At 45.6% G+C, this 27,163-nt stretch overlaps 2 protein-coding genes across 3 annotated transcripts in view; both read left to right on the top strand.

Moving 5' to 3' along the window:
• Positions 1 to 2,262, top strand: part of ACE (angiotensin I converting enzyme) — a 54,725-nt gene extending 52,463 nt beyond the window's left edge. The window contains exons 24-25 of the mRNA XM_082194715.1: positions 694 to 881; positions 1,180 to 2,262. Coding sequence (XP_082050841.1) covers positions 694 to 881; positions 1,180 to 1,367 — 376 coding nt within the window. The 3' untranslated portion in view covers positions 1,368 to 2,262. The remainder of the gene's footprint in view (positions 1 to 693; positions 882 to 1,179) is intronic.
• Positions 2,263 to 15,141: 12,879 nt separating this feature from the next.
• The window catches only part of KCNH6 (potassium voltage-gated channel subfamily H member 6), a 125,366-nt gene continuing 113,344 nt past the window's right edge, over positions 15,142 to 27,163 (top strand). The window contains exon 1 of one of the 2 annotated variants that reach the window (XM_082194716.1): positions 15,142 to 15,763. In XM_082194716.1, coding sequence (XP_082050842.1) covers positions 15,688 to 15,763 — 76 coding nt within the window. In that variant the 5' untranslated portion in view covers positions 15,142 to 15,687. The remainder of the gene's footprint in view (positions 15,764 to 27,163) is intronic. The other variant, XM_082194719.1, reaches the window with a different exon arrangement.

The following is a 27,163-nucleotide window of genomic DNA, read 5'->3' as shown; positions in this document are numbered from 1 at the left end:
AAGTGCCCTCTGTCTTTGAGGTCTTTGCTCTCCTACTTTTAAGGCTCGCCGGTTTCTGGGAGATGGTGGGTCTGGGATGCTTTCTAATGACAACATGTCAGGCGGGTGTTGTTCTGTCTCTCCCACTATTTCCCAGCTTTACCCCTCATCCGCTTCTGAGCTGCGACTTCCCTCAAACCCCTGTTGTAAATCTATACTGTCTTCTTCTTTCTTGTCTCTGGAAGGGTCAGGATGGGGAGGTGGTCTCCCTCATTCCTCCTCTTTGCCCCAGTCCCTGACATCTGCTAAAGGAGCTGAAATATACTGGGAGTCGAGTGTGGATTTCATGCTCTTTATTCAGCTCATAGTAGTGCGGAATGAAAGTACCCCCAAAATATCTGCTTTATATACATTATTTACACAACGGGCCGCACGTGATTGGCTAATTCCGGGATTCACCTGTAGGCCAATCAGGTTGCAACTCAGTACATAACAGGAGCCCAGGGCTGTCCTATCAGATGTTGGGAACAAAACAATACGAGGTAACATTACCCCCTGTTTGTTAGATTCTCAGAGGGATTGATCTCACTGCAGTGGAAGACAGGGAGGCAGTTCTTAGGTTGTTGCAGCATTTCACCCACCCACTTCATGTCCTGTGTGTGAATGTGCACACCCACCCCACACACCTTTGTGTCGCTGTTTTGCTTTCCGCAGGAACGCCATGAAGCTGGGCTACAGCAAACCCTGGCCCGACGCCATGGAACTTATCACAGGGCAACGCAACATGTCAGCTGCGGCCTTGCTGACCTACTTTCAACCGCTGACAGAGTGGCTCGCTAACGAGAACAAGCGAAATGGAGAGACTCTGGGCTGGCCAGAATATACCTGGATGCCCTCTGCGGGTACTGAAAGGCTCTGAAATGAGTCAAAATCCCTATAACATGGAAATGGGGGGGGGAGGGGAGGGGAGCAGGAGGCTCCCTCTCTTAATTTTATTACTTCAAGGAACTGGCCCGTGGTGGCCATTCCTATACTCAAAGAATCACTAGACTGGACCACAGGTTTTGAAATAATTTAACTGCATTGCAACTTACCCCCTTCTGGCTGAGGGCAAAGAGCTGTTGAGTCCTTTGCCATCCAAGCCATATTCCATTTGAGCTGCCTCCTTCCTTTTTTCTGTTTTTCTTGGTTCTCACCCAGGCCAGATGCAAGGGGATAACAGAGTCAATTTCCTTGGGATGTCATTGAGCAGCAGTGAAGCCGCAGCAGGCCAGTGGACCTTGCTCATCATCGGGCTCTTCCTCTTCATCACGACAATAGTTTTGGTGGCCAAATGCGTCATGAGCAGGCGAGGGGGCAAAGACGGCTTCGAAATGGAGCTGAAATGAGTCTGGGTGCTTCCAAACTGCTGTGCCTCCGTGTGTGCACGAAAAGACTGCGGGCGGCTGTGTGTGAGAGAGGGAGTGCGCTGGTCCTAATGAGAGTGTGAATGCGAGTGTGTGTATGTGTATTCATAATATGTTCAATGGACATGAACAGAAATGCAGATGAGCTCTGTGTTTGTGAAAGGTGCAGAGGCTGTCTTTGTTTTACCCACAGGTCTGGAGAGAGTGCGAATGCATGTTTGTGTGCATATATACACAATGCATGCCTGCATACAAGGGTTCCATGACTAATGTGTGTATGCACATGTGTGTACATGGGTTGTGAGTACATGTACATGCATGTATCTTGTGTGTGTGGCCTAAGGCCTACTTCAGGTGTGGACCATTTACTCTGCACATGTACTGACAGATCTGGTTTGTGTGAGCTGCTAGGAGGGGCAGCCTCCCTGAAGCAGGCAGTTGTGTCAACAGAGGCGTGAGAGGACTCTTCCTTCTAATTACTTCATCAAACCTTTTGATTATGCAAGAGCCAAAGCATTAAAAAAAATTCCCACACAATTTTTTATTGTAAATATTTGGATTCTTGAAAGAAGAAAAAGGAAGAAGAGGAATGAAGAATCGGGCAAGGTGATCCAATTTGCTCATGGGACTGACTGGACTTCATAAATCAACATGGAATCAATGGGTTTCCTCAAGTTTGGAATATATGCATTTGGGGAGCAGGTGAATTATAAATGGACTGTGGCCATTCTAGCAGGTTAAATGTTATGCAGCATTAAGCTGTGTTGGGCTTCTCCGAAAGCTGGAAGGACATTGTGTACGTTTTGCATCAGGCAGTTAAAAAAAAAATCTGTTTGGTTCCTGGGTGACAATTAAAATGAATCACAGTCTCCACAAATTTAGTGGCTCTGCCGTTTTATGATAAAGGGGAAGGGAACAGCACGAAATAGACTGCAAGCCAACCGTTGGCTCCTCAGAGAAGGTCTATGTAAGAGGAAAGAAAACGAAATAGTTGCTCCCTGGTTAAGTACACACACACACACACACACACACACACACACACCAGAGACTGGCAGCTTTCAGGAAATCTAGAACCCAAACACATTTTACAAAGGGTGTCTAGTTATGTTTTGCCTTGTTGCATCAGAAGCAGACACACCAAAAAGAGCCAGATTATTAGCTGAAAATCAGAAACGTCGACAATCTCAAAGGGTAAATTTTATCTCAATCTAGTTGTGTTTTTGTGGTAGGGTTGGGGTTTTTTTTTGTATGTGTGCTGTTCCTGAGTGTGCGGTTGGACAGGGCGATGCATTCATTGTTTGCTGTTCCACAGACATTACTGATGGGAAACATTGCTTTAGGCGCTGTGTTTTGAGTCTGTCCCTTGCAAGAAAGTGAATTTGCTCTTAATCCTGACAGCCTGGACTTGAGAGTCAGAAAGAAGATTAAGCAAATGATCCCCCCCCCCCGGAGTCTGTCGATTAAAAGCACCGTTGGGGCAGAGCAGCCGAGTTGCCACCATAAGGCTGCTTCCACACAAGGAGGCGGGGGCGGTTGATGCTTCCAGGGGTGACATCTGTGCTCATCTCTTCCTCCAGGGCAACAGGAAACGCTGCACCAGCCCAAACACAAGGAAGACGCACCTATAGAGTGACTTGTGGCACAATACCAATGATTTTTAAATGGGTTGAATAATTGCATCAAAGAGCTGGAAGGGAATCAAAGGCAACCGAGCCAGTTCAGCGTACGTAGTCGAGACCAATGTGTGGCACACTGGTACCCCCAGAAAGCTGCCCACAGATCAAATAACTCACCCAATCAAAAGAGCCACGCAGCACGTAACTAATTTGGCACATATGCCCAGTCAAACGATCCTGTGCTCTGATGCAGACAAGTACTGTATATCTCTACTAGAAAAAAGAAGACTGTAATGAATTCTTCAGCTGTGGTTCCTGGACCAGGTGATTCTTGGGGTCTCTTTTAACTCCACATTTCTATGATTCTGTGATCATTTGGCAGTGATAAACCGCTATCATCAAAGCAGGTCCCTGCTTGTAATTCTTTCTATGGCCATGAGATGTCCCCATCTAATTCTCCCCCTCTGCTGTACCACATTTGCTGCTAAAGGGAAGCAGGACAGCTGTGAACTGAAACTGATAGAAGGGGAAGCTAGTTGGGTGTTGGAGTGGGGGAAATAACGCCATCATTATTCCTCAAGGCACAGACTACAGGCAGTAAAAGAGAATTGCCTTTTGTCCTCTGTTCCCTACACCTGCCCGGTGTTCCACAAGGCGTGTGTCTATCCTAGAAGTTTGAGACCTGGCTTCTGAAGGAGAATTCATTCCAGAAAGGTTCATAACTGTTCCCAAAGCAAGCTGCCCTTCAGCTTTCAACAGCAGTGTAAGATAATGCCAATGCACCGAGAGAAATAATGAGCTTTGAAAACAGATTGCAGGGCTGAGTCGGAACTGTAAATTATGCAGGGGGAATCCTCAAGTGGAACCTGGCAGGAGTTTAGTATTTCCTAGCTCATTTGGTAGAGCCTGAGACTCTTAATCTCGGGGTTGTGAGTTCAAGTCCCACACTGGGCAAAAGAGTCCTGCCTTGCAGGGGTTAGACTAGATGACCCTCATGGTCCCTTCCAAATCTATGATTCCAAGTCTATGATTCTATTAAGTCCACAGGGTGTGTGCTGGATATTTCCCTGCCCTGCCACCCAAAAATGTAGCAAACATTTGAGCCAGCTGATTCATCGGAGAAAACTGCTTTATCTTTAAAACTGGGAAGTTGGAACCAAATTCCTTCTGGAGGAAAATAAAGTAAAATTTGGATAGTCAGGAGATTGAATATTTTCTGGACTGCAGGTGTTGGGGGAGGCAGGCAAGATGGAGATGGACATGGTGAAAGAATCTGTTTTTCCGATGGTCTGCCTTTTCTCTGACTTGGGTTCGATGGTGGAAGAAAGATGGAATCTAAATGTAAAATATCTGTGAAAGTAGATTCTGGTTTCTGTTTCAAGCAGGAAGTCAAGGGGCATAAAACGAACCAGCAATATATATTTTTAATAATATTTTTTATTCATTTTCAAATACAGATTTATACAACCATATCACATTTTATCACAGATTCCTCTTTTTTTGACTTCCCTCAGTTTCTCTGCCAATCTTCCGTTTTAATTATATTGTTAACGCATTTCCTAATTTTAATATTGCCTTTAAATATACCCTCCCCAGTCTTATGAACCAGCAATATTTCTTAAGCAGCCTTCCCTTCTTTTCACAAACCTTGATTTTGCAGACTTGCAGGAGCATGAACCGAAACCACAGCTCCTGATAAATTGAAGTCCACAGAAAGTACTGCAAATCATTCACAACCCTGAGTACAACTGGCGGATACTAGCCCTTTTCTTTTTTGCATCTAATTGGACTGCTAAATAAACATATTATCTGAACATACTGGGGAGGCTGCTCCTCTAAATGCTTCTGAGTCTGGTAAGACGGTTTGGATTCATTTACTACAGAGTTTACAACCTTGAACTTCTAGCCTTTCATTTATATTTTATAAGATGCTTCCATCCTATCACCAAGTAACGGAAGAGAGAGAAAATTGCTCTAGACTGAAAAGCAATTCAGTGTTTAGTGCTTGATGATGAAACACAAATGGCTGCTCCCTTTAAAGGCTCCCTCTTGGCAGTCTCCCACCCCCCACCTCTGCAAAGTGCAACGCTATTTCCAAGTCAAGATTAATTTAAGGGATCAGATGAGATATTCTGACCCTGGCCTCAGGTGGTGGTGGTGGTGGGAGGAAACCCTCTCTGTTAAAATGCGGGCAACGTCTGAACTTCATAAAACTGCCAACAAAAACTGTGTGGCATTATGGATGATAAGATTCTCCAGTTGCTGCAATTATCTTGCTGTTCATTCAAACGACCCCTTTGCAGTATCCCTGTTTAATATCTGCTGTGTCATCCATAATATGGCTCAAAAGCATACTAAAACAATAGATTTCTTCCAGTGCATAAAGAGGCGGGACTGATAGGCTGTTAATGATAATGCTTGAGTTAATTCATCTAGAATGAAAGCCACCAGCGCTGGATTAAGGGCAGTGCGCGCGCGCACACACACACACACACAGTGCTCCGAGTCGAAGGGGCACAAAATTAAAAAAACAAAAAAACAACTACAACTGTACCAAAAGGAATTATTGTGAAAATTAAGAAATATTGGGTGGAAGGGTGCCAAATTTTGGCCTCACACAGGGCACCATATTACCAAAGCCTGCCCCCGGAGTCACACCCAAGGACCCTTGGAAAATTAAAGACAAATGAAGGTTGACATAACCTTAGCGTAAAGGTAAAGGGACCCCTGACCATTAGGTCCAGTCGCAGACGACTCTGGGGTTGCGGCACTCATCTCGCTTTATTGGCCAAGGGAGCCGGCGTACAGCTTCCGGGTCGTGGCCAGCATGACTAAGCCACTTCTGGCGAACCAGAGCAGTGCACAGAAACGCCATTTACCTTCCCGCCGGAGCGGTACCTATTTATCTACTTGCACTTTGACGTGCTTTCGAACTGCTAGGTTGGTGGAAGCAGGGACAAAGCAACGGGAGCTCACCCCGGGATTCAAACTGCCAACCTGATTGGCAAGCCATTATTTCTCTTTCAAAAATCTAGCATGTTTATTTAAGATCATCACCCCCCATACACTTTTCTGCTTCTGCCCCCCCCCCCATTTCTTTTCTGGTGCCATCACTGCACATTAATAACTGAAAAAGTAAGCATTGTTTTGAAAGTTGTCTCCAGTACCGAGAGAGAGGACAACAGGTTGTGTCTAGGTGTGTTGGCATTTTCAGCTGCCATTTCTAGATTGCATTTTGCTTGTACCAAGATGCTTTTCAGCCCTGCTGCTTCTGCTGTGCTGAGCTATTTCCCCCCAGGAATTACAATTTGGCTTGTAAGCTCCTTTTAGAAATGCAAAGATTTGCCCAAACCACTCCACTTACAGAAGGAGTGGCTTTGATTTCAGCTTGTTGATTTACTTTGCTGACCGTAATGGGGTCTGTTGGGTTCACTGTGTAAACAGGATGCTTTCTCAAACATCCTGCCTTTTTCAACAGAAAAAAGGGGGGGAGGCTTTCAAGAGAAAGGGGGTAGTGAATGAAAAGGAGCAAATCAAAGGATTTTGTGTGAGAGATGCATTGATCATGAGTTTTCTCCAGATTGTGCACACATCAGTTGTCTCTGCAGGCCCAGAAAACATGTAATGTAACCGCAGCAATAGAAAATCAAATCCATGACCCAATGAGACACAGAGAATCAGTCATTTTGCCCATGGTTGCAATCCCTTGTGTTACCAATTTGTATGTATCCAAAGAAGATGTTGTGGGGGAGAACCAGTCTTTGAATGCCTGATTAAATGGTTCCAGGAAGGCAAGCAATTGAAAATGAAACCTCACATTTCATTGGAAATCTGTGACCAGTAAAATCCACTCTCTTTGTGAAGAGAAAGACCATATTTTTCGCTCTATAAGATGCACCAGACCACAAGACGCACCTAGTTTTTGGAGGAGAAAAACAAGAAAAAAAATATTCTGAATCTCAGAAGCCAGAACAGCAAGAGGGATCGCTGCGCAGTGAAAGCAACAATCCCTCTTGCTGTTCTGGCTTGTGGGATAGCTGCGCAGCCTGCATTCACTCCATAAGATGCACACACATTTCCCCTTACTTTTTAAGAGGGGAAAAGTGAGTCTTATAGAGCAAAAAATATGGTAATTGTTTGGCTCAGTTATAATATGTTTCATCTTTGATATCAGGCATCTGTTTGACTAATCAGAAATATGCTTAGAGGTTAGTTCCACCTCTCTGATGATTTGGAGCTTACATTAGAAATGTGCTAGTTGGTTTGGGCCAAAATTTAGACTTGGATAGGGGAGAATTAACCCGAGGCTGTATATTCAGAAGCAAAACACTGGAAAGTTGTCTGTTCAGGATTTTCTGCAGGGGTGAAAAATCCCAGGCATGCTAGGTGGCAGTATTGAGCTACTGGGGTTCACCACTGCCATAGTCAAGAATTCCAGCAGCAATAGGAAAGCGAGGCAAATAATTCTGGTATTTGTATTATTTTGCAAAAGGCAGCATGCCTAAAACTGTACCTGGGGTACCCCAAAAAGCATACCTGCCCACCCCCCGCACCTCCTCAAGCAATGCAAGAGAGGAATAAAAAGTTCCATGAGATAAAAAGCCAAAGCTACACTCTGACTGAAACGTGGCACTTGCTGTGGCCTCTGCTTCTGCGTTGAAGGCTAACATCAGAAGGAATTTGCCCCTCTTTTGTGTTTGTGAAGTGCCCTGGAATATTAATTGAAAGGATCCCTGGAAAACTGTAATGCAGAGATGGTAATGGACTGTAATTCGCTTAGACCAATTTCATGCCTGAAAAATTATGTAGTACAACAACTGAGAAAAGGAAGCGTACCCTTAGAATGGCCATTCTTCTTCTGGCCTTTGGGCAAGGCAGAGAGGGGAGGAGTACTCTGCAGAGTTTTCTCTCTCTCTAGCGAAGGTCATTCTGAAGGAGAACAGCAGGAAGGACATTTTGGCAAGGAGGAGACCGCAGTGGCAGCAGCCTATTGGATCTGGTGTTGCAGGAGCTCCAGAAGGAACAGGAAATGGAAGGGGTGAGTTACATACGGAGAAGTCATAAAACCTGGGTCTGGTGCCAAGGGAAGACGATTCTACTTGACCAGTGGGGACCTGCAACAAAGCATTGCAACGTATCGCCAGCCCCTAACAGGAGTGCTTCTCAGGAAGTTGGGAACTGGCACCTTATAGCACTATTAGAAATTCACAGAAGACATTTTCCTTTCCTTTCCCACTCTCCTAGAAACTTACCCAGCAGTGTTATAAAATCCTAAAGGGCTCAAGAGTCGTGCTTGAGGGGAAAGTGGTAGCATGGGCAGTAGGCTGGGATCCACTTACACACCACCCACAAAAAGGATCTGCACCACATTTCAAAAGATGGTGGTACAAATTTGCATAGAATTTGCATAAGCTAGTTCAAATGCATGGAGGCAAATTTATAAACCATTTCAAGTAGGTAATTTTTTTCAGAAGGCAAGACAATTAATTTCCCAGCCAAATCACGCCGAATAATTAAAAAAAAACACTTTAATTAATTTGCACCCCAGCCCATCAGTTCCTCTACAGTTAATTTGCTCCCAATTAATTCCCCTACCCAGATCCTGCTCCAAAATCATTTCCCTTCCAATTAACTGCCCCAGCTCATCAGTAACAGCTACCCACTTCCAATTAAGTAAATAAATAGGGTGCCTGGGTGTGCAAATCCGTGGCAGGAGGTCTTACTTTGAGATGAGCTGGCTGGTAGGTGGTGGCCTTACTTCGACTAAAAACTGAAATAATTCAAAGGCAAGCCAGCTGCTCCCACGCCATGCTGCAAATTGAGTCTTCAAATGCCTTTGGAAAAAGGACGGTGCTTCCATTTCCAGGTGCATTGAATGGGAAAGAAATGGCTGCTCCTATGGGCTCAGAAGGGTAAACTTTTCTTCTTCTTCTATATAATGTTTCTGGAAATGGAGATTATATTGTTTCCCCAGGGGCTTCTGATGATTTTATTTCATAGTGCAGCAGCTGAGCTGCCAGCATCCTGATTAATTAGCTTAAGACAAACAAACAGAAAACACCAGCCACCTCATCTTGCTCAGAACATCCCAGCAAGCGTCTGGCTCGCCAGATTTTTTACCAGACATGAAGGGAAAGAGGGCATCAACCTTGACTGTGCAGGAAATGGCCATAGCTCTGTGGCAGAACATTTGTCTTGCATGCAGGTTCAGCCCTGCCTGAAACTCTGGCGAGCTGCTGCCAGTCAGTGTACAATTTGGAGCTACAGATGGACCACTGTGACTCAGTCCAAGGTAGCTTCCTATGGATGTGGGACTTCTTTGCATCTATGGTAGGACTGCACCAGCACCTCTGGATTCTGACATCTGATCTTTCAAGTCATCTCAGTTATCACCGGTGAGCAACTAAACCCTGACCCAAAGCTGCTTCTGTTAACTTTAGAGAATCCTTCAAATCCTTTGATGACCCACAAAGATCTGATCATCCTATTGCTAGCTGTGGCATGGATGGAAATTGCTCAGCATTGCGAGGACCCCAGAGGTCCATCCAAAATGGGATGGATGGGAAAGGATTGGGATATAGAGCTCTCTGAGCATTTAATACAACATAGACATGTGGTGCAAGGGGCAAGTTAGGCATGACTCATTTGGTACCATTTGCTTCCCCATTATCAGTTACAAAACTAAATCAGATAAATCTGGGAGCAGCTGCCAGGACCATATAATACCAGTCCTAATGGATCTATGCTGGGTCCCGGTGCGTTTCTGAGCACAATTCAGAGTGTTGGTGCTGAGCTTTAAAGCCCTAAATGGCCTCGGCCCAGTATAATAATAATAATAATAATAATAATAATAATAATAATAATAATAATGTTATTTATACCCCGCCCATCTGACTGGGTTTCCCCAGCCACTCTGGGCAGCTTCCAACAGAATATTAAAATACAATAGTCTATTAAACATTAAAAGCTTCCCTAAACAGGGCTGCCTTCAGATGTCTTCTAATAGTCTGGTAGTTGTTTTTCTCTTTGACAGCTGGTGGGAGGGTGTTCCACAGGGTGGGTGCCACTACCGAGAAGGCCCTCTGCCTGGTTCCCTGTAACTTGGCTTCTCGCAGTGAGGGAATCGCCAGAAGGCCCTCGGCACTGGACCTCAGTATACCTGAAGGAGTGTCTCCAGCCCCATTGTTGAGTCCAGACACTGAGGTCCAGCTACGAGGGCCTTCTGGCGGTTCCCTCATTGTAAGAAGTGAAGTTACAGGGAACCAGGCAGAGGGCCTTCTCGGTAGTCACGCCTGCACTGTGGAACACCCTTCAGATGTCAAGGAGATGAGTAACTATATAACTTTCACAAGACATCTGAAGGCAGCCCTGTATCGGGAAGTTTTTAACATTTGATGTTTTATTACATTTTTATATGTGTTGGAAGCCGCCCAAAGTGGCTGGGGCAACCCCGCCAGAAGGGCAGGCTATAAATAATCAAATCATTGTTGTTGCTTATTGTTTGCTTGTAGTAGCAGCAGCAGCAGTTGCTGTTATCAGGACCCCCCCCCCCCAGCTGCCCAGCTGCTTAGTCCTTATTTTCATGGCTAGAGTCGTCATAAAGGTAAAGGTAAAGGTACCCCTGCCCGTACGGGCCAGTCTTGACAGACTCTAGGGTTGTGCGCCCATCTCACTCAAGAGGCCGGGGGCCAGCGCTGTCCGGAGACACTTCCGGGTCACGTGGCCAGCGTGACATCGCTGCTCTAGCGAGCCAGAGCCGCACACGGAAACGCCGTTTACCTTCCCGCTAGTAAGCGGTCCCTATTTATCTACTTGCACCTGAGGGTGCTTTCGAACTGCTAGGTTGGCAGGCGCTGGGACCGAACAACGGGAGCGCACCCCGCCACGGGGATTCAAACCGCCGACCTTTCGATCGGCAAGCCCTAGGCGCTGAGGCTTTTACCCACAGCGCCACCCACGTCGTCATAGCTATCTATAGTTAAAAGCAGAAGTTGGCAAATGTGTCCTCTTTTTTTGCTGTCCAAAATATGGCAACCCTAACTATGGAGGGATAATGCACTGAGTAAAAGAGATTAAAACTAATGTCTATTTCTCTTCTCTATACAGAACTTTTTGTTTCTATCTCCTGCCCCTACACCGTTGTACTGGTTTGTTGCCTTATGAAATACCAATGAAATTATCTTGCAGAATATTAAAACAATCTACAGGTAGCAGTTACTCAAGAAGAATCAGTAAGAGAAGAACAGGCTGCTGGTCTGCCTATCGCCTTCCCACTGGCTCAGGTAATTTATTGCAAGCACTGTTGCTTGACTCACAACAGTGCACGTATTCGTGTTTACTCCAGCTCCAGCATGTTCCCACCACTGAGTACGCATAACATTAGCCACAACCCATTGGTAGCCTGTACCTTCTTGAGAAATACTCCTGCGCTTTGCCTAAAACCGTGTTTCATCTGAATAGAAAACAGAAGCTGCAGTTAAGCTGAAGGGTGTCTGTTTCAGGCAGCCATATGTGAATTGGACATCCTCACCCCATCTCTGGTGTGTACAGCAATGTAAGAAAGGGATTTGAAATGCAGCGAGGAGCGGGGGGGGGGGCAGGAATCGACCTTGTCTTGTTTCAAGCTACACATAGCCTGAGTCAGGAAGGGGGCTATATCAGCAAATGCACCCCCCTTTTCTCTCAAAGAAGAATAGTAAACACAGTCCAGCTCACCCACATCTGGAGTCCATGACCGTAGTGCTACAGAAGGAGAAGGCATGATGGAAAGGAAATTGGGTAATAGGTTTTACTGGTCAAAGCCTGTTGCTGTTGAACGGGGTCTGTTGTACCATGTCAGATGCAATGAAAAACATTTCTGGCTTCAATGAAGTAAAGGCTCTTTGACAAGCTGTTTTTCTCCTCATCCCCACCCCCATCGTGCTTGTTTACTAGCTTATCTCAGTTAGCGATGATGAAACTAAGTGGAGGTTACATATTTTGCCCCAGCTCCCACAATATGCACACCCAGCAGTGAAAGAATAAAATCCTTCCCTCCGTAATTTAGTACTGCCATTCTGGACCTGTCTGCTCCTGCCCTCTTTCAACACTGTTGGCAAGACACCGTGCAGAAAACAACATAAATCTTGGACTGAAAGAAAAGAGAAGTGAAGATAATATTAGAAAGGAAGGCCGAAGGAGAATTCTTTTGCGAGAATCCGCAAATGGATTTGAACTTGAACCAACAATGCTCCAATTCCAGAGTTGATTGGTATACCAAGGTCCTAAGTAAATGTTCCAGCCAAAACTTGCCAGGGTTTATTTGAAGCTTCCCAGCTCCACAACTGCACAAGCAGCATGAGAACAGAGAAGAGGGAAGGGAAATAGACAGACAAGGGAAGGGCCAGAGCTCAGGTTCAATCCCCAGCAATTCCAGGCAGTGAATACTGAGCTAGATAGATCAAGGTTCTTATGCATCCTATGTTCCTGTGGAAGAGGGAAGGAGCATTGAAAATGAACAGAAACTGAAAGAGAAACTGAGTCAGAGACACAGGAAGGAAGAAAAGCAAGAGAGCGAAATGAAGGGTGAAGAGAAAAGGCCTTTCTGGATGTAGTCTGTCTCTCTGTTTTCTTTTTCTTTAACATACAAACTATTTTTTCTATGTATGTAGAAGTCTCCTAAGTATGGAGACAAACCCCTTGATTTTTCCTGAAAGTGACCTGCACACCTACTAATGGGTGTGGGGATGCAAAATTCACTATTAATATACAGAATCAGAAGCACACAACAAGATTTTGCAGCATATCCCCAGACGCGAACAGACCCTCCAAGTGTCCCTATTTTCCTGGGACAGTCCCGGATTTACAGAACCCATCCCAGTTTCTGATTTGACCCTGGAATGTGACGCTTTTCTTTAGGACGTCCCTATTTTCATTGGAGAAATGTTGGAGGGTATGGAATTATGCGACCTCTGAGCCAAGGAGATAAGTAACTAGACAACCTTTAGAAGACATCTGAAGGCAGCCCTGTATAGGGAAGTTTTATAATGTTTAATGTTTTATTAAATCTGAGAGAGGAGGTTTTCATATTTAGGGGAAAGGAAAAGTTGTTCCTTTTCCTTTTCTTCCACCCCTTACAGTGCAGAGAAGAGTTTATAAGCTTCATGACACACAGGTGGTGTAGTGACAATAAAGGTTTCCTGCTTGGCAGGGGGTTGGACTCGATGGCCCTTGTGGTCTCTTCCAACTCTATGATTCTATGATTCTAAGGTTTATTATTATTATTATTATTATTATTATTATTATTATTATTATTAGACACGGGTGGTGCTGTAGGTTAAACCACAGAGCCTAGGACTTGCCACCCCGCGATGGGGTGAGCTCCCGTTGCTCGGTCCCTGTTCCTGCCAACATAGCAGTTCGAAAGCACGCCAGTGCAAGTAGATAAATAGGTACCGCTCTGGCGGGAAGAGAAACAGCATTTCCATGCGCTGCTCTGGTTCGCCAGAAGCTGCTTAGTCATGCTGGCCACATGACCCGGAAGCTGTACGCCGGCTCCCTCGGCCAATAAAGCAAGATGAGTGCAGCAACCCCAGAGTTGTCCGCAACTGGACCTAACAGTCAGGGGTCCCTTTACCTTTACTTCTTCTTATTATTATTATCCTACTGACTCTGATATGCCTCACTCAGGATACCAAAAATGATTAGGGACTCATGTTAGCCATTGCATGTCCCTGCCCACAACTCACCCTCAGTATTGTATAGGGCTTGAAGATGTTTGTCTGGCTGTTTGGGAAATGAGGGTAACTTGTTTTCTTTATGATTTACAAACTAACACCATTCTTTGTATGTGGGGAGTCCCTTAGATATGCAGAGACTGCTACCCTGTTACATTTAAGATGTCCGGATCCAGAATTGGCTTCCACAGTCACCTACCGACACACTGTTAAGACCACATTCATGGAGCACAATCTTACTCGGCTATGAGTGATCGCCAAAGATGAAGATGATGAGGAAGACATTTAAGAAGGATATTGACAAGCTGGAAGGTGTGCAGAGGAGAGCAACCAAGATGATGAAGGGTCTGGAAACCAAGCCTGATGAGGAACAGTTGAGGGAGTTGGGTATGTTTAGCCTGGATAAGAGGAGACTGAGAGGAGATATGACAGCTACCTTCAAATATCTGAAAGGCTTTCACATAGAAGATGGAGCAGGCTTGCTTTCTCCTGCTCCAGAGGGTAGGACCCAAACCAATGGCAGAGCATGAGACCCTTCATCTCAGGATTGTGAGTTCGAGCCCCACATGGGTGAAAGTTTCCTGCATTGCAGGGGATTGGACTAGATGACCCTCAGGGTCCCTTCCAACTAGACAATTCTATGGTTTTTGGACGTTTCTGTTTCACTGTGGAAGTGATAGTCATAGGACCACCAAAGTTGAGGTTTGGATGGGTGGAAGAATATGAAGTCCTTCTATTAATATAAGGTTATGAAGGTTGAGAGCAAACATGTTTTATCGTCTTTTTAAACAAATACAGCTCCTTTTCAAATCCCATAAGCTCCACTGCACAAAAACTTAGTTCTCATTGCAGTTTCCCCGCACTGCACAAAATGCTTTCAGCAGCATGTTTAGAACAAACCCTGAATCTTGTTACAGCTTTATTACTATAGCTATCTACGATGGATGCCAAGTGCTAGACGGCAAGGTGTCTGCTGAGGAGCGGGGGTGAGATCTCCATCTCTTCTTGAGTGATCGGGGGCAGGAATCCTTTGTTTCCTCCACGTCTCCTTCCCTGACCCCCCCCCCAGCAAAAGACTTGAGAGCGCAGTGCCAAAAAAGCATGCTGAACAAAGCGGTCTAAGCAAAATGTCATCTCCCAAGTTTCTTCTGCTGGGAGTCAGCTTCCCTGCCCCCTTTTTTTTCCCCGCTGCCCCCGCCCCACCCCACCGGCTCTTCCTTCCGCTCCCGGATTACCAGCCGGCAACCCGGGCGGCATCCTCCCTTGGACGGGCGCTTCAGCACCACAGCTTGCGAACAGCTCCCGCTCTCATCTGGGTCGGGAAGCGTTGCCTTGCCTCTGGCTCTGTGAAGGAGGCGAAACGGGTGGGGTAGTGGGGGGGAGAGAGGAGAGGAGGAGACCCCTCCCACGCGCCCGCACCCTCCTCCCAGGCAGCCCGAAGCCTCCCCTCCAGCACCCACCGTGCTGAGCTGTTAGAGCAGAGGGCAGCGAGGTCTTTCACTGGTCCTCGCCTATTTAGCATCCCAAGAAGAGGGATGGGAGGTGGCTGCTGGCTATTGTCAGATTAACAGCTGTTGCTGCTGACAACTCTCTTCGGGAGACATATATGGAATGGGACACTGATGACTAAGCATCATCATCGTTTTCTTTTTAAGGGAGGGGGGGACCCAATCAAACGTGGTGCCTCCCATCCCATCTCTTTCCCTTTGGCGCTCATCTTTTCCCCTTGATTCACAGCGACCCACCCCCGCCTTTGATGGAATTGCATTGGCCACAAACTAAGGGAACCTAGAGGAGGGGGCGGGAGGGTTTCCCCCTTCTCCAAGGCTTCACCAGGACAGATCCGCGTCTTCTTCTCCCACCCAAGAGAGAGAGAGGGAGAGAAATTGCGTGGACATACCAAGCCAGCTCATCTTCTCGTGCAGAGCGGAACTTTCTTTTTAGCCATTGGATGTGAACGACAATTCGACAATGCCTGTCAGGAGGGGGCACGTTGCCCCCCAGAACACCTACTTGGATACAATCATCAGGAAATTTGAAGGACAAAGTGAGTAACGCGTCTCTGTTGCCTTCCCTTCTCCGTGTTTGCTTTGCTTGAAGGTCAGAACTAGCAAGTACGAGGAAGCTCCATCTTTTGCCTGCTGATATTGATGTGGAATGTGGGGCAGGCAGTAACGGGGGGGGGGGGCTTGATGCCTGGGTATATTTCAGAGCATTCCTCATTCTAGTTTGGGTACTGCTGCTTAAAACTTCCAGGATATTAAGGTAGCCTGCTTCCCTGGGCATTGCCCAACTCGCACCTGTGTGGTGACAGATTGTTGCAAAGGGACTGCCTCGGGTTTTTATTGTAAACCTGGAATCAATCCCACTGGTTTTAAAAGCACAGACTTTGGGTAATGTATCCGATTAAACAAAAATAACAAAAATGGCTGTTTCGTTAAAAACCTATCCCTGGGCAATTAGGCTTGTCTCCTGGCCTTTTGGTTGGTGGTGGAATGCTATTCAGTAAATTTACTGGATCTTAGTTTTTTTTGGGGGGGGGGAGGTTGGCCATGTAACTCATGCTATCAGTATTTTCAGTATTTTCCTTTGATAATATTGCTACTTGCTAGAAATAATCCCATAAATCAGAATTTTCCATTAAAACAACGGCACCGCTAAAGTTTTGCAGCTTGACACTACAGCAGAAAGCCCTGCCCCTTAGCCCAAACATCAGAACTGTCTAATTTCACTGAACACCACCACTATAAAGCCACAGGCAATCAGCCTGCCACTTGCGTGCATGCCTGCTTATGGCACATTTTTTGCACATTTTTGTACATACACAACTCCAAACTTTTTCTTTCTTTCTTTCTTTCTTTCTTTCTTTCTTTCTTATTGTGCACAATATCTGAATTTCCTGTATTCTGGCTGGATAAGTGCAGGATCAGCAGAAGGCTGCCTACCATATGTTGCCAGATCTTCAGTGCATGGGTGTACAGACTAAGCCTTGGGTTTTCCTACATACGTTAGTGGACTGTAGGATGTAGCAGCATAATTCTGTGGAGACTGGCCTGAGGAAATCTGTGTCTTCTATGTTAATTTCATTTGCTGTATTGGGCCTACCACGTAAAACCCAAATCTCCTAAAGAACCTATGCTGATGTCACAATGTGGTCCAAGAGCTCAAATCCCAGCATGGTTGCCAAAAGTCTCAGGTTCCCATCTCAAAAAAAAAATCAGATTTGTAATAACCTAATTCACAGGGATATTGTGAGGCTAATAAAGATGCAAGCTACCAATGCTGTATAAATGTTAAATGTAGTCCTATTATTTATCTGAACCACAGGGGTGTCTGCTGGCATCAGAATAAAGCCTAAGTTCAGTAGACGTATTGAAATTAATGTACTTAAGTGAGTCACATCCATTAATTTCAATGGGCTTGCTCTGAGCAGGACTAACATTGGATACAGCCCAAAATATTTGTACACATCCTCAAGTGAAATAAATAGTGAAGTTGCGAGCTAGCGAAAGGGAGCTCTCTCTTTTTTAACCTGAACACAGTTAAACATGCGGAACACATGGCTACTGGAAGCCGTGAAATGCCAGGGGAAAAGGAAAGGGAAAAGAATTAGATCAGCAATGGAAGCTGAATTTGTTGTTGGCTGCTTTTACGATACCCAGAAGTGTAATTTTCAGGCGCTTATCACCAATAACTAAGGGTAGATATCATCCTGCCCAACTTGTGACTTACAGGCTGCTTACACACCAGATGTATAAAGCAAATTTAAAGTGTATTGCTCCACACCCCAAGCCCTAAAGAGAAAAGATTCCCAGGAGCTGTTGTTTACTCTTCACAGAGCTACAGTTCCCATGATTCTTTGGGAGGGCTTAGATGTGGTTTAAATGTCATGTGTGTGCACAGCCCCAGGCACACCTGTGCTCTCTGTGTGTGTGTCAGACACATTTCAAGTCAATGGGAGTTTTCATTTGTCCACTGAGGTGAATCACAGCCTTACTCTACATTCATTTTTATATAAGTTTCTAAGTTGATCAATACACATCAGTTTCCCTTAGGTGCTTTGCCTAGATGAATCCTGATGGCTTAAGAGAAAGTAGCTGCCCTTGTAAACAAATGAGAGAGTCTGAATGTTCTCTTTATGTATTGCTTATAACTCTGAGCCACTGAAGAAGACGCTTTGGGTTGAAGTGACTGGAAGTTGTTGAATAATATGATAAAGAGCTTACTGACTTGTTTGTGTGTCAAACAATGGTGAATGCAAAGTTGTACCCATCTGCTCTTGATATTGAGTTTAGAGCCATTAAATAAACCGTAAACAAAGAAAATGTATCTCATTTTGGAAGTTTATACACCTTTATTTGTTTTATTGGCCCTAGTCTTTATGAGTGGGCTTTTATTTTATGTGCTGGTCACCAACTTATGACCATTAGAGGTGGAACAATATGTTTTTGTTGCAGGGTATGTAATGCCAAGGTAGTGTAGATGGAATAACTTTCTGGATAAGACAAAGGTCAGGCAGGCTCTGAAATCTAATTCAGAAAAAAAGACCTCATGATTTATTTTGGTCTTTTGATATTGCCCTGTAGCTCAGAAATCCATCTAGCCTGTCTCCTGAGAATCATTTATTCAGTGTTTCTCTTGAGGGCTCAGAGCAAATGGTAGGTTTACCTTAAAGAATCTCCAGTCGAGCCATTTGCCATGAAGCAGAATCTCATAATATCCATGGAACCAAAATATATTGATTAGTCTCTCATTAGTACCCCAGCAACCGCCACTCATATCTTCAGGGCTTTACAACCTGGTGTCTATGTGTGAAGCTGTCTTGGAGATCTTTTAAGGCAGAACAAAGTAGTTCCCTGGATGTGGAGGATGGGCTTCAAGGAGGAAAAGGCACAAATCCTGCAAAGTCTGTTTTGGCTTCTCTAGTCTTCCATTCATGACTCAAGGGCCACATTCACAAGGGCCAAATACCAGCAGTTGATATGTCTACAAGAGTGTAGATGCTACATCAGGGTCAGAGAAAGGTGTGCCTTCCAGAGGTTGTTGTACTAAAGTTCCCACCACAGAGAAGAGAGTGCATCTATTCAGCCATAAGATAACTGTTGCTCCATTTAAGATTTAATTTGTACAGGCAACCCCCAATTTGCTACCCTACCCCATTAAGCCCTGTTACACCCCCCCTTCCCTGCCACTTCCGGGTTCGTGGCTAATGCACACGAGCATGGTTGCAAATGCTTTGAATGTGTGCTGTTGATGTTTTGAATCAGTGCCTGGAGGTGGTAATGGAATAGACGAAAGCCAAGAAATTAAAGCTTGCTCCAGACACCACAGAGTTGCTCCTGGACGGGAAAGGGGCCAATTCAAAGGACAGGTGTCGCAGTCTGCTTTGTGTAGAGCAGAACCTCGGAGGGGGGGGGGTCATATTTGTAATCTAGGAAGAGCACTCCTGGGTTTGCTCCTGAATATCCAATGCTTTTGCCTAGCTAGTGTGCCCAGCTAGGCACACTGTTGTTGTTTAGTCGTTTAGTCATGTCTGGCTCTTCGTGACCCCCTGGACCAGAGCACGTCAGGCACTCCTGTCTTCCACTGCCTCCCGCAGTTTGGTCAAACTCATGCTGGTAGCTTCGAGAACACTGTCCAACCATCTCGTCCTCTGTCGTCCCCTTCTCCTTGTGCCCTCCATCTTTCCCAACATCAGGGTCTTTTCCAGGGAGTCTTCTCTTCTCATGAGGTGGCCAAAGTACTGGAGCCTCAGCTTCAGGATCTGTCCTTCCAGTGAGCACTCAGGACTGATTTCCTTCAGAATGGATTCTTGCAGTCCATGGGTCTCTCAAGAATCTCCTTCAGCACCATAATTCACTAACTACATAAATTCCTGATGTCTGACCTGACCATCCAGATCAGGTTCCTGCAATATAATGCATTGAATAGCCTCTAGAAATCTCAGTTGGCGCAGTGAGGGTCTTGATGAGTTCTTGCCTGTCAGATCATATTGCACCCATTGGGACTGGTTGCATGTTTGTGGCTGTGCCAATATTATGAAACTCCTGGCCATTTGGCTCCACTTTTTCCTTACTTTCTCTGATCTACCCCAAAAAAGTCCAGCATGCACTTGACCTGCCAGGCTGATACGTGGGTTTTAATGGTTGTTTTTACCGGTAATGCCTGTCTCTCTCTGTTTCCGTTCCTAATTGTGCTGTTAAATTTTGTTTCATTTTATTGTTATAAATGTTTTGCGAGGTGCTGTGAATACGAAGGCAGGACATGATATAATGCGCCCCGCCCCAATAAGTAAAGAAGCATTTAGGAGCATGCATTGCAGACACTTTGCATTGCCTGTGGTTTCCAGTCCAGGACTTTTAATTCAATTTCTCTGTAAACAGAATTGTGCTGCCAACCTCAAAATCAACATCCCTTTCCCCCACCCATCCACACACACACACACACACACACACACACACACACACACACACAGCTGCCCATTCTCTTACCCACCCTGCTTTAAGCTCTAATTCACTGAAATATTGGTAGGCAACCTAATCCGCTCCTGGTGCCTTTGCCAAGATACGTGGAGCAGAGCCCAGCTGGCTTCTTAGCAGCAATGCATTTGGATGGGCAGAGGGATAACATTCTGCAATTGCCCTTTGAGAAAGGGGACTGGCTGCAAAATGAGTGTGCTCAAGCAAGCACAGCTGTGGCCATGCCCCAAAGGGAAGAGGGGCAGGAATACCCTCCTCTCAGCCTCTGGCAGGTTGCACTTCTGGATGCCAGGCTAAGCAAACGTGGCCATAACATTTGGCTGTGCTCTGCTTCAGCACAGAGCTTTCACCTGGACTCTCTCTAAGGTCCAATTTATCTGTGAAAGTTGCTTATTGACCCAACTGCAAGCGGAAACAGGTTTCCGCTGGTTGTACAAGCGGTGCAAAAACCTTCTCTGGCATGGGGGGCAGAACCCATCCAGCAATGTGCAAGATTCACACATAATCCCAAAGGAATCCCCATACTTTATTTCATTTTTCTTTTTAATTTGACATGCTCATACCTTGCCTTTTCCACAAAGTTCAAGGTGGCTTACCTAAGAGCACACCATAGCATCAAATTAAACCATCAGTCACTGAGGTAAACATCACTAAGGGCTAGTCCACACTTGTCCCTTGTCTAGAAAGCATGGTTCCAAGCAGTTTTCACTTTGTTTCATGCATTATAGGCACAGATCCAAGTGGCTTTGCCTTTGCCCCAATGCCTTCCCCTGGAAAACCTGCTCTTTGTCACTAAATCGGAACAAACAGCAATCTGCAGATAACCCGAGTGCCACTTGTTCCAATTCAGTGCTAAATATTGGATTTCCCCAGGGGGGAGTGGCGGGGCAAAAAGGTGTAGATAAGCCCTAAAACAGCAAGGAACATCTAAAACGGTAAAGCTTGGGACCCACTAATGAAAAGACTCTGCACCTAGTAGTTGACCACCATGAAGCAGAATCTGGAGAACATCCTCCTCAGCATGAGGGGGAAGAAAGTATTGGAAAAGGCAGCCTTTAAGGTCCTGTAAATCACCATCTTATGCACTGGGTGCTGTTCTCCATACATGGTAACAGAAGGGGAATATAGAGAAATTATATTATGTTGCAATACTATGTCCCTATATATAATATTGTAAATAGATGTATAAACGTATATTCACTGAGTAATGATTCCCTCCAGTAAGTGATAACCTCTAAAATAGTGGAGGGGGACATTTGGTCCTCCAGATTTTGCTGGATTCCATCATCACTGATGTCACAAAGCAAGCCGGTCAGTAAATAACACAGTTCCAAGCTGGAGCTAACTCTTCATTAGCAAAACACGATCTTGGCTAAGTTTCGCCTGCCCTGTAGGTCTTGCTCTATGAAATCAGTTGCTGAGGCCAAAAGTCCCTGCCTTCCCACAGCTGACTATGTATTCTCCTCTTCAAGGTTTCTTGCAAGCAATCAGAGACTGCGCCTGTGTGAAGCCTGCCACTGCTCCACCTGTTTCAGCTCTCTTCTGGTTCTGGGAGAGCAGGGGATCTTGTTGCAGCAGGAGGGGGAGACACCCATGACTTTTCACCAGCCTGACTCATCTCTGCCTCTTGTCCTCTCTCTGCCTGCTCACCTGCTTCAACTTCTGCCTCTGATTCTTGACTTCTCTCTGCCCCAGACTCTCCCAGCTCACTAAGCCCTGTTACCCCTTCAGCCTGTGACACCTCCTCTTCTCAGTCTTCTCCCTCTTCTTCCACTGGCAACTCATCCTTGTCCCACCTCAAATCCCCAGGCTCTGAGCCTTCTTCCCTTGGGGGTTCCCCAGTTGGTTCCTCCCACCACTCCTCTGTCCATCCATCCCATGGCAGCTGACCATTGCCCATGCTGGAGAGCTACAACTCTCCACCCCTCCTCTAAATGTTGCAACCCTAAGCATACATAAAGGTAAAGGGGCCCCTGACCATTAGGTCCAGTCGTGGCCGACTATGGGGTTGCGGCGCTCATCTCGCTTTATTGGCCAAGGGAGCTGGCGTACAGCTTCCGGGTCATGTGGCCATCATGACTAAGCTGCTTCTGGTGAACCAGAGCAGCGCACGGAAACCCCGTTTACCTTCCCGCCGGAGCAGTACCTATTTATCTACTTGCACTTTGATGTGCTTTTGAACTGCTAGGTTGGCAGGAGCTGGGACCGAGCAACGGGAGCTCACCTCGTTGCGGGGATTCAGACCACCAACCTTCTGATCAGCAAGTCCTAGGCTCTGTGGTTTAACCCACAGAGCCACCCACGTCCCTCTAGGCATACATAACAGCCATTAAATCCTATTGAACTCTGAAGACTTGCTTCTCTGAGTCAACCTTGTTGGGGGGTTGGGACTGGGTTATGACCACCAAAATCGTGCTAATAGTAAGTGTATGCCCAGTCTAAGTTTGAAATGCTATTGGTGGGAAGCCATGAGTTCACCTCAAGCCACCATCTGTCTTGCATGCATGAGCTTAGAAAGGCCTTTGTCTTTGGCAATGGCTCTGGAGTCACAGGCATCAGCTGGTAGGTTTTTGTGCTCAGTCTGGGATCTGGGAACATCTGCTCTGAATTTGGGTTCACAATCACCAGGGCTCACTCCCAGAAACTCTTTGCAGTGCCAGCACTCAACTCTTGAATGTGTGAAGTGTTCAGAAAGAGGAGAGTGCCTCTCAGCAGTGGCAAGACTGCCTTTCCCGCAAGACCCAGTAGTCACGGTCAGCCTTCATACATCTGGGTGGAAAGGCTTCAAGGGTGTGACGTCCAAGAAGCATGAACACAGCACCTCTTAAATGCTGGTAGTTACATGACTCTCTGGGTTGCAAGCCAGATGTGCTTAGGTACTTGCTTTTGAGTTAATGTGACCATTTAATGCAAAAGGGAAATACAGGGTCAAAACCCAACATAGGAGAAGACACATGCCTGCATATTGAATGAATGGATGAACTTTATTACGGTCACAGACCAGAATAAAAAAAAAACAAAGAACAAACAATCAAACAAACAAAAGAGAAACATATAAATAAAATAGCAGTTAGGATTTTTTTAACTGATAAATGTTGGAGCAGATAAGGACAAAGAAACAAATATAGGATAAAACGTCTGAATAAAATACAAGATTAAACACGGATAATGGATGGATAAAAACTGATAATTAAAACAGATAAGAACTAAAAACAAATAAAAACATGCAGTTAAAACAACTGTAAGAGCATAAGAACTAAAAGACTCACAGTTAAAACAACTGTAAGAGGCTGCAGAGTTTTAAAATTTCTAAATTTACATATGCAAATTTAGAAATACGTGTTATAACAGCTTTCCCCAACGGTGAAATCTTCACAATTTTTTTGGGACTACAACTCATCATCCCTAACTAATGGCCATACTGGCCGGGGCTGATAGGGGTTGCAGGCTCGAAACCTCTGGAGGGAAACCAGGTTGTGGAAGGCTGTAACAAGTCTCACTGGACAGCTCAGACGGCAGAGTATGAGACTCTTAAGTTCAAGGTTGTGGGTTCAAGCCCCACGTTGGGCAAAAGATTCCTGCCTTGCAGGGGGTTGGACTAGATGACCCTCGTGGCCCCTTCCAACTCTACATTTCTTGGTTCTTTATCTTTTAAGCAGGACTTGGGCTGGGCAGGACAGCCCCTTCAAACAAAGGCATGTCCTTTGTAAAGTAGGGCACGCAGCCGCTCCATCCTGAGTTGTCCCATTAGCAGCGTCTGTATCGGAGTCTTGAGAAAGACAAATAACTCCGCTCCTAATGTTACGCAGAAGCAGAGTGCATAGAAGCTGGAAAGAATTGCACTGCGGATGGATAAATTCAGTACGTGTAATCAGAAATTAATTAAGGATTGTGCTAAGAGCCATCCTCCAAATGGCCTCTCGGTGCTGAATAATTTTCTACGGCTCCAGCCAAAGCAGATGCTAACATATAAGAGGCACTCAGGCATGGAGAGGGAAGATGGCTATTGTTAATGGTAAGCCATTAGCTTCCTATTTGTTACATTTATGGTGTCACACCCTTCCTCCAAGGAGCTCTGGGCATGGTTCATGGTTCTTCCCCCTCTTCCGATTTTAAGCTTACAACAACCCTTGAGGTGGGTTAAGGCTGAGAGATAGTGTAATTGGCCCAATACACTTAATGGTCCAATACACTGTACCCAACACATCTCCTGGTCCAATACACTATTGAACTGCACCATGCTGCTGGGCGCACAACATTCATTTTGATTTTATGGCTGACAAAATCAGTTGTTGTTGTTGTTGTTGTTTAGTTGTTTAGTCGTGTCCAACACTTCGTGACCCCATGGACCAGAGCACGCCAGGCACCTCTGTCTTCCACTGCCTCCCACAGTTTGGTCAAATTATATGCCTGTTGTCTTTGTCCATGGAGTTTTCTTGGCAGGGATACTGGAGTGACTTGCCGGTTCCTCCTCCGTTTTGGTCAAAACTCTCCACTATGACCTGTTCATCTTGGGTGCCCTGCATGGCATAGCTCATAGTTTCTCTGAGTTATTCAAGCCCCTTCGCCACGGCAAGGCAGTGATCCACGAAGGGGTCAAAATCAGCAGGGAGGACAAAAAAAAAATTGCTTTGATCCAGATGAGTATCCCAGGCTGAGAATTCAAGTCAAACCCACCCACCCACCCCTGGTGCCTGTACAGGGTTTCCCCGCATCCTTCCCCCCCCCCATCTTGATTTTATGTTGTTCATTTATTATTGCAACCGCATCCCACCTTTACTCCAAGGAGTCCAAGGTGGTACATTTAGACATTTCCATTACATTTTTATTACATCAGAAATCATGTTCAAAAACATCCAGCTTCTTTTAAGTAGAGAATAGGCCTTTGAATACCTATGGTGTTGGCCTGGTATAGGTGATTTGTTGCCATAGCAGCTAATGGTCAGAAATGTTGTTTGGAAGCAGTGCTGCCAGCATAGCATACACAACATTGTTACGTAGTGTAATGATTTGAAAATCCCTCTTGCATGGAGCCAAAAAACCACTCATTAATTTTCTGCACAAACTGGTGGAACCTATGTAATAGACCATAAAGAAGAAATGGAACATAAAGAAATGGACCATAAACAAGGCTGATCGCCGAAGAATTGATGCTTTTGAATTATGGTGCTGGGGGAGACTCTTGAGAGTCCCATGGACTGCAAGAAAATCAAACCTATCCATTTTTAAGGAAATCAGCCCTGAGTGCTCACTGGAAGGACAGATCCTGAAGCTGAGGCTCCAATACTTTGGCCACCTCATGAGAAGAGAAGACTCCCTGGAAAAGACCCTGATGTTGGGAAAGATGGAGAAGGGGACGCCAGAGGACGAGATGGTTGGACAGTGTTCTCGAAGCTACCAGCATGAGTTTGACCAAACTGCGGGAGGCAGAGGAAGACAGGAGTGCCTGGCGTGCTCTGGTCCATGGGGTCACGAAGAGTCGGACACGACTAAACAACTAAACAACAACAAAGCTCAGGAATTCCTCTTCAGCTTGTATTTCTCCCATCACATCTCCAAATCCTACTATTTATTCATTTATAGTGGTTAGGGGAAACCCCCCCCCATCTATAACAATATGCTTTGTATGCACAAGTACTTTTGTCTGTTTGTCCCGAATCTACTGCCATCCTGCTCCCTTGAGGTTCATGGAGAGAGCCCAAGTTCCAGGACTATAGAGAGAAGGAGGGAAAGTTCTCACTTTCCACTCCCCTCACACAATACAGAACTTTATAAGTCAGAGGTTTGTAACCTTTTTGAGTCCACGGCTCCCTTGACCAACAACATTCTTTCTGTGGCACCCCTGTGTGGCTCAGGAGTCCAGTTATGTCACCCCTTGCCTGCAGAGCTGGCAGCCTCTCACCCTTTTTTGAACACCCTTCCTTGTGGAGTGTTCCTCAGCCTCCTCTCCTCTCCCCTCTCCTTGGAAGTCCTCCTGAAAGCCTCTGCTGCAACAAACAGCTGTGCAAGCCTTTGGGAGGCAGAGATGCTAGAGGCCATCAGAGGAGGGAGCAAAGGCAAGAGGGCCAGTGTTACCCATGACAGCCCTGGCCATCCTTCAAGGCACCGCAGGGTGCCACAGCACACGGGCTGAGAACCACTGGCATAAGGGTCTCCATGTCTCCACCCCCTCTACCCACACAATAATTATCTTATTTTTATTTTTAAAAAAACCCAAATGCTTACACCTTCCTTCACAGGGAAGATGCTCCAGCTGCACCACTTGGATGGTCTAGTTGCTCTTATCTCTGCCTTTCCCAACTTTCTCATGATTGAGACAGGGAGAGCAAAACTGAACATAATCTGCGTCGATATTCTCCAACTTGGTGGTTGGGCGAATGGTACCATCCACAATATTGGTGTTATGTACTGAGTTGAATAGGATCCAAAATGCTGCAGTCTGATTGGTCCGAGAACGATAGGATCCAAAATGCAGCAGTCTGATTGGTCCTAGAAGAATAGGATTCAGAATGCAGCAGTCTGATTGGTCCTAGAACAATGCAGCAGTATGATTGGTCGGCAGGAGCCACCCAATCCAGCTCCAGATAGAAGTGAATCCACAACCTGATTGGCCTACAGGAGAATTCTGGAATTAGCCAATCACGTGCAGCCCATTGTGTAAATAATGTATATAAAGCAGATACTTGGGGAAACTTTCATTCCCCCTCCCACTATGAGCTGAATAAAGAGCATGAAATCCACTCTCGACTCTGAGTATATTTCAGCTGGCTTCCTTGCTGGTCTTGGCAGATGATTTACGAATAACATTGATTGAAATGGCACTAGTTTCAGTACAGATCCTTGGGGACCCCGCTGCTTATTTGCCTCCGTTGCATTCTTACATTTATCCCATTTCCTGTTCTTTAACCAGTTCCTGATCCATAAGTAGACCTGTCGTCTTATTCCATGGCTGTTACTCAGGAGGACTT

This window comes from Podarcis vaucheri (assembly GCF_965113315.1).
Source record: "Podarcis vaucheri genome assembly, chromosome: 13".
In the NCBI taxonomy this organism is placed as follows: Eukaryota; Metazoa; Chordata; class Lepidosauria; order Squamata; family Lacertidae; genus Podarcis; species Podarcis vaucheri.
Note: the sequence above shows the minus strand (reverse complement) of the source record. Positions and strands in the feature narration are given on the sequence as shown.